The following is a 9,233-nucleotide window of genomic DNA, read 5'->3' on the forward strand; positions in this document are numbered from 1 at the left end:
CTGCAAGTCCAGGGAAGCATCTGAATTGGACAGGTCAGGGTTTTGGTCCAGCACAATGGAACCCAGCAACAGACAGAGAGATACAGAGAACTTTAAAGTTCTGTTTAAATGAAAGCAGGATCAGCTTTGTAAAGAAGCTTGAGGAAAAACCATAGGCACCACATAATTATTTTTTTAAGGTTCAAATGTACATTGACATGTTACAGCCCCCTCTCTCCCCCCATTTATACACACACAGCTTATGTAAAGTTACATATTCAATAGAGTACCTTCAGCATGAAAAGTCTCTTAGGCCAACTGCTCACAGTAACTACATTCAATAATGCAAAGTGGATACTTGGTCAAGCCATCTCTCCCACCCCAATAACTTAATTTAAAACCACAGGAAACAGTTATGTTACGTAGTACTCAGTGGCTGGACTTGTCAGAGCTCTGAAACAAGGAGCACAGCTCTTCACAGGTCTGTGTTTCTACTGAACTGAACTGGGACTCCATTGTATTCCAGGCTAGGTCAGCCAGAAGAAAGTCATCCATTGCTGTCTGCGTCTCGTTGCTGGTGAGGAACAAACTCCCTAGATTCTCAAAGCAGCTATCCATAGTCTGTGTTTCAGCACTGCTGAGCTGCACTTTGCTTTCAATATTCTGAGCAGGTATATTTTTAGTAGCAGGATATACTTCTGTCTGGGTTTCTGTATCGGATGAGTCAGTACTCATGGAGAAACTGGACTGCTTCAGAATACTTCCTAAAGGCAGATGGGTATTAGTGTCCAAAAAGAAATTTAAGTCTGTCTGGGTCTGTGTATCAAACATCTCCAAACCTAAGAAGTTCGTATTTCCTCGGCAGCTATATGATTGAGTGGCACTGTCTGAAAATAAGAAGTCAGTCTGAGTTTCAATGTCCAGTGACTCCAAAACCGGCTCAGAGTTTAGAGTACCAAGCTCACTCTCTTCAGTCTGAGTTTGGTTATTGGATGCTGAAAAGAACTCTTCAATGTCAAAGTCTATGCCAGTGCTCTGTGATGGACCAGATGGCAGATGTGTGTCAGCATTAGAACTTGTCTCAGACAAAAGGCCACGATTATCCAGTGTTTGACCAGATATGTTTCCTGAAAAGATGTTTTCCAGATCACTTAGTAGGTCCATTGTCTGGGTTTGATTATCCATTGTATTTTGAGGTGGAAGTATATTAGTCTGTGCATTGAAGCTGATAAGGGATTCAGACTTCACTGTATCTTGATTCGGGCTCTTGCAATCACTCCGTTGCAGCAAGGTTTGATCTATATTTGTAGGCATTAAATTGTTTTCTGGAAGTTCAATGTGAGTAGAAACACTGTAAGATGAATGAACATTGTCGAAGATGTCACTGCACATCACTGCCTGGTCCATGTGCACTCGTCCATCAATAGCGTCCTGCGTCCTACTGGTTTGAGTCTCTCTAGAAATGCCACATGTTGGAAAACAAACCTGACTAAAAGCATCAGTCTGAGCAGCTATGGATGAAGTCAGCTTGGAAGCAGGCAGCAGAGTCTGTGTTTGTACGCTGATGGGTAATGAAACCTGTGAACTGAACGACAGATCTGTCTGAGAGCAAGAGGACACAGAAGAACTGGGAGTCCAGGCTGCAGCTGGTACAAAGTTCTGCGAAATACAAGATAAGTCAGTCTGTATATTTATTGAAGAAATTTTATTCTTGTGACAAACAATCCCCAGCTCTTGCCCTGTGTCATTTGATGTAACCTTATCCAACTCAACTTGTACACCAGTACTTACTGGTTCATGAGCAGCAGAATTTGTCACTTTTGAAACAGGCATACTATCCTTAAACACCAGCGTCTCTGCCTCCAGTGCTGGAATCAGAATGCCTATGGATTGAGGCAATAAATGAACAGTACTTACAACTGAACCTTGATTATCAACAGCCACTACAGCAGGTTTGACGGAGGAGTCTGTTGCAGACACATACACAGGCAACTGAGCGAGCTGCATCACTGGGAGTTTAACCAACGCCACCTTGGGCTTTGGTAAAAGCATCTTCGGTGTACATTTTGGCTGCATTTGGTTTGTGAAGGTCGAACGGCAGGAGCTTTCAAGAGAGGCCACTACTTTCACTTCAGAGGACTCCAGTTCCTGAGTGCCAGGATTATTATTGTCTGTACTGATGAATGCTTCATTTGCTTTCTCTGCCAACTGCTGATTAGGTATGGAGGTTTCCATTTTCCTTTTCTTACTAGGAGGATCCCTGTGAATATGAGATCAATAATTTATACTCCTTTCAAGCACAAAACATCTGCCTTCCACTCTTTTGAGCCACTGCACTGAAAATAAAAACTGACGTCACAGATGAGGCTGGTTACGAGAAGACAACTAATCCTGATTAAAAGATAAAAAGACTCCACAAACTTCAGTTTTGCAAAGTTTCATTCCTCACTCCCCCATGTAAAAAAGAAAAAGAGGCTACCTCTGTTTTGGAGACCTGCTTCTACACGGAGGTTAGACAGTTTCTTCCACCTTGTACATTAAGCACTCGATCTGAAGACATGTCTAATTTGTTACTTTGATGCTAGCTCAGACTGAGCACTGAAGGGAGAGCGCTCTTAGCACACGGGTGAAAGTCTCTCATGGAAACTGAAGATACAATCAGCACTTTTCCACACAAAACTGAGTTTTGCAGCAGTTGAATCTCCCAGACAGACAGGCTAGGCCTCAAACAGATTACCCTTTACAAAATAGATATACACATTCAGACAACTGTAAATCTAAACATGCAAAGGCGACTACACTATAACAGAAAATAAACTGAGCTGCATTCCACACCACAGGGGCCAGCTATAAAAGCTTCCAAATCACCTCTACTCTCAGAGCGCTGTAAAAGCAGCTGCAACAAGCGCCACCAGCATTTATGCCACGCAGTGCAGTGTCATCAGTACTTTTTGGTTTGTATTTAGAGAAACCTGACAATCATTACTGCCTTCAACAAAACAGGAACTACTAAAAACAACAGAGCAAAGACACTACAAACCGCTTTACAGCTAGAACAATGTGAGCCCATTTCCAATGTGATCAACAAAAAGGAGACGAAAAGCCAGAACATGGGAGACAGAGGACTTGGTGATGGAAAGTGTCATTACTTAATGGCTTCACTTTTACCTGTGTTCTGCAGGAATTTCATGGCCAGTTCTGTAAATATGAGACAGCAACGCTGTTCTGCTGGCATAAGGGCACCCACAGGTACACTGGAAAGTCTTGCCACAGACCTCTATATGCCGTTTCAAATACCATTCTGTACCATAGGAGTTACTACATTTGTCACATTTGTGCTTCTTTTCAGCATGCATTTTCATAAAGTGCTGGAATACACAATGAGAAGTGAACATTAGCCTTCAGCTAAGATAAACAAAGGGAAATAATTTTTAGGGGAGACATGAATATTTGGATTTTTTAATTGTTAAGTAGCATTGAAGAGTCGAATTAAATTTTTTAAAGTCTCATTAGCAGTAAGTTACAAGCTTAAAGAAATCAACAAGAAGACTTTGAAGTTTGCAAATCTGCTTGTGCTATGTGGGTCTGGAAACAAACAGTTATGCGTCCTAATGCTACTGAAGGTTTCCTACGGACGGTAACAGAGGTACGGATGAACTCTGCCAGAGTGTAGCAAGTATTTGTTGGAACATGTGCACACTCCTGAAGATCTACAGCTGAGCGAACAGTCTCAAGTCAAACAGGTCAACTTCAGCACAAACAGCAGAATTTTTCCTTTTCATTTACGGCACCAAGTGCAAGCCACTCATCTGCTATGGCCTCCGCAGATTACTACAGGTACCAACAGCAGAAGAGTGCTTTCATGACTCACTCATGCATAAACAAGCCCTAAATGTTTTCTTAAACAGGTAAACTAGTAAACAAATGCATTTTGATACTAAAGCAGGTAAAACCTCTTAATTCTTGACCACTTGATACAAGGATCAGCCACATTTTAAACCTTTATTAGTTCCTACTGTGGGAGATTTTTTCCCCTCTTTGATGTTCTCCACCTTTAATTAGTGGAGAGGGGCTGTCTTCTACTTTAGCAGAAATACTGGCATCTGCCTGATCAAAAGGTTTAAGTCCTCTAATATCAACATGCAAACATGCAAACTCATTAACCACATGCCCATGTGGAGTTTCTGCACACAGTTCTCCAACTCCTGGGTATATGCTGAGAGGCTCTGCTCATAGCTGAAAGCAAAAGCGTACGTTCTCTGGAGTACAGACACTGAGGACTAAATCAGTAGGACAGTAATCCTTTAGGAAATAGGAATACCTGTTTTACAAGAGAAAACTGGGAAAATGGTCTGTTTGGTCCTCTAGGGCAGCCTTCAATAGGACAGCAGTAGAATTTCTGTGAAGTTTTCAAACCCTTCCTTACTGGTGCATTACGTTTTCCATCCTGAAAAAGAACCAGTTGAGAAGTTGACAGTTCTCCAGGTCTGCAGGGTAAAGAGACATTCAGCATACAGATCAGCTTTGGCTCACTGAGTTTACCACCTCAGTGAGCTGAAGGCACTTTCCCAAGTGACCTGAAAGTTCAAACAGAGCTTTTCACCTCTGTGGATGCTACTTTGCAAATATACCATCGAAATTACCAAGTGAAATTACAACAAGCTCTACAGAGCAGTGGCACTGTCCTATTTACTTTCACCAAGATACTCGCTGCCCCAAGCCAATTATAACTGCCCTCTGTGTTATTTGAGCCAAAAAGCTTTCCCTATAGATACTACACTACTCTGCTAATTCAGTGTGGTTTTACTTGTTGGTAGCACAGTCTGCTTGAAGCTCCATTAAAATTAGCCACACACTGCGTAACACACCACTTCCCTGACGCTGGAATCCTACTGGCACACAACTTGTAATAAAATGAGAAATGCCAAGTACGCTCTGCCATTTAATGCAGATCAAAACTCAAATCTCTCTTTAACAACTGGTTTGCCAGCTCTGAGCGTCCAAACATTAAGTGATGGGTATAACTCTGCTTTCCATGTGATCTGCCTCATGCCCATCACACGTACACAATAGAAGCAAGGAACATACCTTGCTCAAAGAGGACCTCAAAAAGACATTCGAAAAAGACACACTAGTGAGATTGTCTGGATTGTTCAACCACACAGAACCTACTTCTTCTGAGGACACGGCCAGACAAGATGTATCCCTCTAGACATACTCTATCTGTCTGAAAGAGTCTCAGCGGAAACACCAGGCATTTGTGTTTAAGCAAAAAGCTAAAGGCGAACTATTAAAATTCGATGCTCAGAGCAGCTGTGAGTCTCCTTACATCCTGAGACTGAGTAGGAGGCCAGCGAAGTCCCCAGAGCCAGTTACAGGAGTCCATGATGGCATCCCCAAGATAACTATTCGGGGAAGAATTACCGGAGCATGCCCTACTGGAGCTCTGCACCTGATTTTCCTTGGCATGACCACAGTGACAGTAAGCAGAGTAAGTGGCAGAATGTTGACTTTACACCTGTCACTCCCTAACTACCTTCGGTCACTCCCTACCTACCTTATTTGGGCAGATCTCCAGTTGCTTCGCGTTTACACAGGTTAGACCAAACATAAAGAATCCCCACAGTGCGGTACTTGTATATCTACATGTGAAGCAAACAGAAAGTACATACTGCAGCTGCCAGAACACAAAGGGTGTCACTGCTCCCCACCCTGCTTCTTCCCTAGCTACAGTTAGTCACAACCCAACAACTCCCTGTTCTGAGCTGCGCCCCCCTCACTCTTCCAGCACTCATTTCATTCGCATTGTAGCAACACAACGAAGCAGGGACGCTTCGATGATTTTGTTTTTCCTCAAATCGTCTCTCAGTCTAAGACACTCGGTGTAAAATGTAATCCCTTCCAGCAGTATTTCAGTTGCGATTTCCACACGCTTTACACTGCTACAAGTCAATGACATACCACACCCAAAGAGGAAATCGACTCTCAACCAAAATGATTAGCTGTCATTTCATCAAGAAAACCTGGAATAGCTTTCTAAAAAGGAAGTTTTCATGTAACATTTTAACCTTCTAAGCACTTTAATGTACAGCAATTTTTCCCATGGACAAAGCACTCATAAACAGGCCTTTTTTACCTCTGCTGAATAATTACTGTCATTATTTTCGCTTCTCCTAGAGCCACTGCCCCAAACAGGAACATGACTCAAAGGAATCTAGTTGTTCCAGCCCCACTATCCCCAATTACACTTTTTAACCCTGAGTTTACCCAGAAATACTTTGACCAGATGCCAGTCTCAAAGCCTTCAGGAGGAAAAGAGCCTGTAAGTCTTAAAAATGACACTTGGTCTCTTCCCACTGCAGAAGAACACAGTATGTTTACTAAGCAGCAACTAGAGTTACTTACTCCTGAGTCAGAAGTTTTTAAAGTGCGTTATATATTTAATGATGTCACAACCCAACAAATGGCAGGGCAACATGGGAAATATATTCAGGCACTTAACAGGAAAACTTGTCACAATGCAGACCCTTGTACTGAATACTGACACTGGGACAGGGCTTGTGGCAACCCCATGGAAAACGGGAGGTAACAATTCTTGCTACTGGCAGAGTCAAGGTGAACTTAGTAACATCTTGCTTTTCCGCAACAGCAAGCCTTACTCCAGAGGATTAATTTAAAATAGCAAGTTACAGTAGCCTGTAGTGAACTACTTACAACATGTTTTTGCAGCAGAAGATCATGCCTTTCCTTATGAAACAGCACAGAGAGATGTGTGTTTATTCTTATTATAAAAACTATCACGGCAGTGTAACATTTGCATTTGGGTAACGTAGCCCAAGGGTAAGCTGCCTGTTCCAGGTCACCGCTGACCACAGTCTCCTGCCGTCATAGGAATCCACAGAATCCTCTACATGAACTCCTCTAGATTTGTTTTTAAACTACACAGAAGTCTTCCCCTTCTCCCCTTAAAATAAAACAGATGAAAGACCAAAGAATAAAAAAAAAAAAAAAATTAAGTGCCAGTTTATACCCACTGTTTTCATTTTTCATTGGCTTAGTTTAGCTAAGAGCCAGAAAGCAAACATTTACGTATCAACACTTCATTGTTATCTTCTTTTGTTAGGCCAAACAAGCCAAGCCAGTTTATACCCACTGTTTTCATTTTTCATTGGCTTAGTTTAGCTAAGGAGCCAGAAAGCAAACATTTACGTATCAACACTTCATTGTTATCTTCTTTTGTTAGGCCAAACAAGCCAAATTCTTCTAATTTCCCTTTGTCAGACACTCTCGCCATTCATCACTCTTACTAGTCCTTTTCTACACCTCTTCTGGGTCCATTTTAGCTGATTTGAATCAGATTCCTACCCTACAGCAGTGACAGAGAACATCCTTCCGACACAGTTTAGGATTGCCCTTCTCAGGGCAGCAGCACGGCCCTGAATGCTTACACCCGTATGACCAAGCAGCTTTTGCACGTGTTTCCCACCTCAGAGACTTCTGTTACAAACCAGGGCTGACGAGATCTTTTGTCAGCACTTCACGAGCCCGTAACTATAAACTTGTACTGCAGCACGTCACTGGTTTTAGAGGGTAACTTGCTTTCCCGTCCTTCCTCTGCAGCAACAATCCCTCATAGTTTTTGGTACCAAAAGATACTACCGGTGCTGCTTTTGTAAGTGAACGCTAACAACGCCAGGCTCCCTCCCTTCTCTTCAGCACTACCGCATCCTCTCCTTCCCCAGTAGCTGCTTACCACCTCATCTGCAAAGCTGCCTCTTCCCTAACTCCTTGTGTTTCACAAACAAATGCAACCTCCTCAATTCTTTTTGTCTGGGGAATGAGTTCTCTCTTTAAAGGAAATACTAATACTGAAATATTAGTCCAAGTCCATTTCTTTCTGGAGAAACAGAATGATGTGCCATGGTACCATCATATCTCAGCCCTTCCATTCAAGACGTGTTCTCAAGCCGTGCATACACTGAAGATATTTTACCTAAGACACAGTACAGAAAAATTAGCCTCCCTTACTCTCAATTATGTCGTCCCTGGAATAAGTCCAATGTTCCTGAAAATCTGCATCCATCCACGCTTCAGCAGTCATCCACCTCGTCACAAGATTTAGTAATTCGGTGTATCAAGCATGTTAGAATTCCACATGGCACCAGCAGTGAACAGCTATCGAGGCAAATGGTGAGAAAGCAGCATTTCCTCATCCGTCTAACCCCACAAGTGATGCATCCCACGAGCTGCAGTCCTTGCCGGCTGTTGCACACGCGCAGAGCACAAGCTCACAACCGAAACGACTCTCTGGTGAACCTCCACTCAACCGTACACGTGAGATATAACATGTAACACACACAAATGTTATACCAGGGCATATCAGGAAATGAAACAGAGATAGGAGACAGCACATATGCCTGAGCCTTTCCTTTTGTTCATCATAAATGATCATCACATGTCTGACCCTGTAATTAGCCATTTCACAAAACAAGCCTGCGTATTGTTTGCCCACTGGAGCTGCGTTCTCAGCACGCCACTATGAACGCTGCACTTGCAGTTTTCCAGGAACAGGACTTGTCCTCACACATTTGGCACAACAGTTCTGAGCAAAGCGGGGATGTCCTTCCAAAAGACCCCCCGCTCAAACCCATGCCCCCTGAACCGCGGCTCTTCTCCCCTCGAGTGTGCACTGCCTTTCCTCAGGAGAACTGTGGTAACGAGGGTTGGTGTCCAAGATGGCACCCAGCTCCGCGTTTTCTTGGCTCGCAGACATTCTTAAAAACAAACAAAACCCCAGGACAACAGCACTCGCCGTTTGGTTCAGGCAGGTTGCCAGCTGCTAAGGGGAGGAAATGCGGTATGTTTGCATAGCGCCTCCCAAGCGGGGCTGTAACGTCTTACTGCGGGAAGATGAGCGATAGGCAAACGCAGTAACAGAAACTGCATCCCAAAGAACTTTTAACTGCCTCAGTTATGTCTAACGCTGGTACAAAATCGGTTATTTTCCTGGCGTACTTTTAGTGGTGATGTCAATGCGCCTGGCCAGACCGTGCACAGGCACCCACTCGTGTACTGACATGCACCTGCACACGCTTTTCACGTGGGGGACATTTAAACAAGAGACAACGAGAAACGCTTCACTACCCCCATTTGGAATAACCCCCAACCTTACTGCACCGCACGAAGAAAACCCCGGCAAAGCCGAACAGTGCAGTCGCCCCGGGGCCGGCGCACGGCCGCAGGCCCCCCACGGG

General features: G+C 43.6%; 1 protein-coding gene across 1 annotated transcript; it reads right to left on the reverse strand.

Moving 5' to 3' along the window:
• Positions 1-408: 408 nt before the first annotated feature.
• Positions 409-4,423, reverse strand: ATMIN (ATM interactor). Its single transcript, XM_010131205.1, has 3 exons — positions 4,301-4,423; positions 3,148-3,347; positions 409-2,239 (listed from the first exon to the last, which is right to left on the reverse strand). The coding sequence occupies exons 2-3, from the start codon at positions 3,339-3,341 to the stop codon at positions 409-411; spliced, it is 2,025 nt and encodes a 674-aa protein (XP_010129507.1). The 5' UTR covers positions 3,342-3,347; positions 4,301-4,423.
• Positions 4,424-9,233: the final 4,810 nt, after the last annotated feature.

Source organism: Buceros rhinoceros, unplaced genomic scaffold (genome assembly GCF_000710305.1).
Source record: "Buceros rhinoceros silvestris isolate BGI_N320 unplaced genomic scaffold, ASM71030v1 scaffold25222, whole genome shotgun sequence".
Classification (NCBI taxonomy): domain Eukaryota; kingdom Metazoa; phylum Chordata; class Aves; order Bucerotiformes; family Bucerotidae; genus Buceros; species Buceros rhinoceros.

What these genes read in the sequence shown, in the direction of transcription:
- ATMIN (XM_010131205.1), bottom strand. Translation starts at nt 3,341, where the DNA reads ATGAAAATGCATGCTGAAAAGAAGCACAAATGTGACAAATGTAGTAAC. An exon ending in GAAATTCCTGCAGAACACAG is followed by an intron (nt 2,240 to 3,147) that starts GTAAAAGTGAAG and finishes TCATATTCACAG; the next exon opens with GGATCCTCCTAGTAAGAAAA.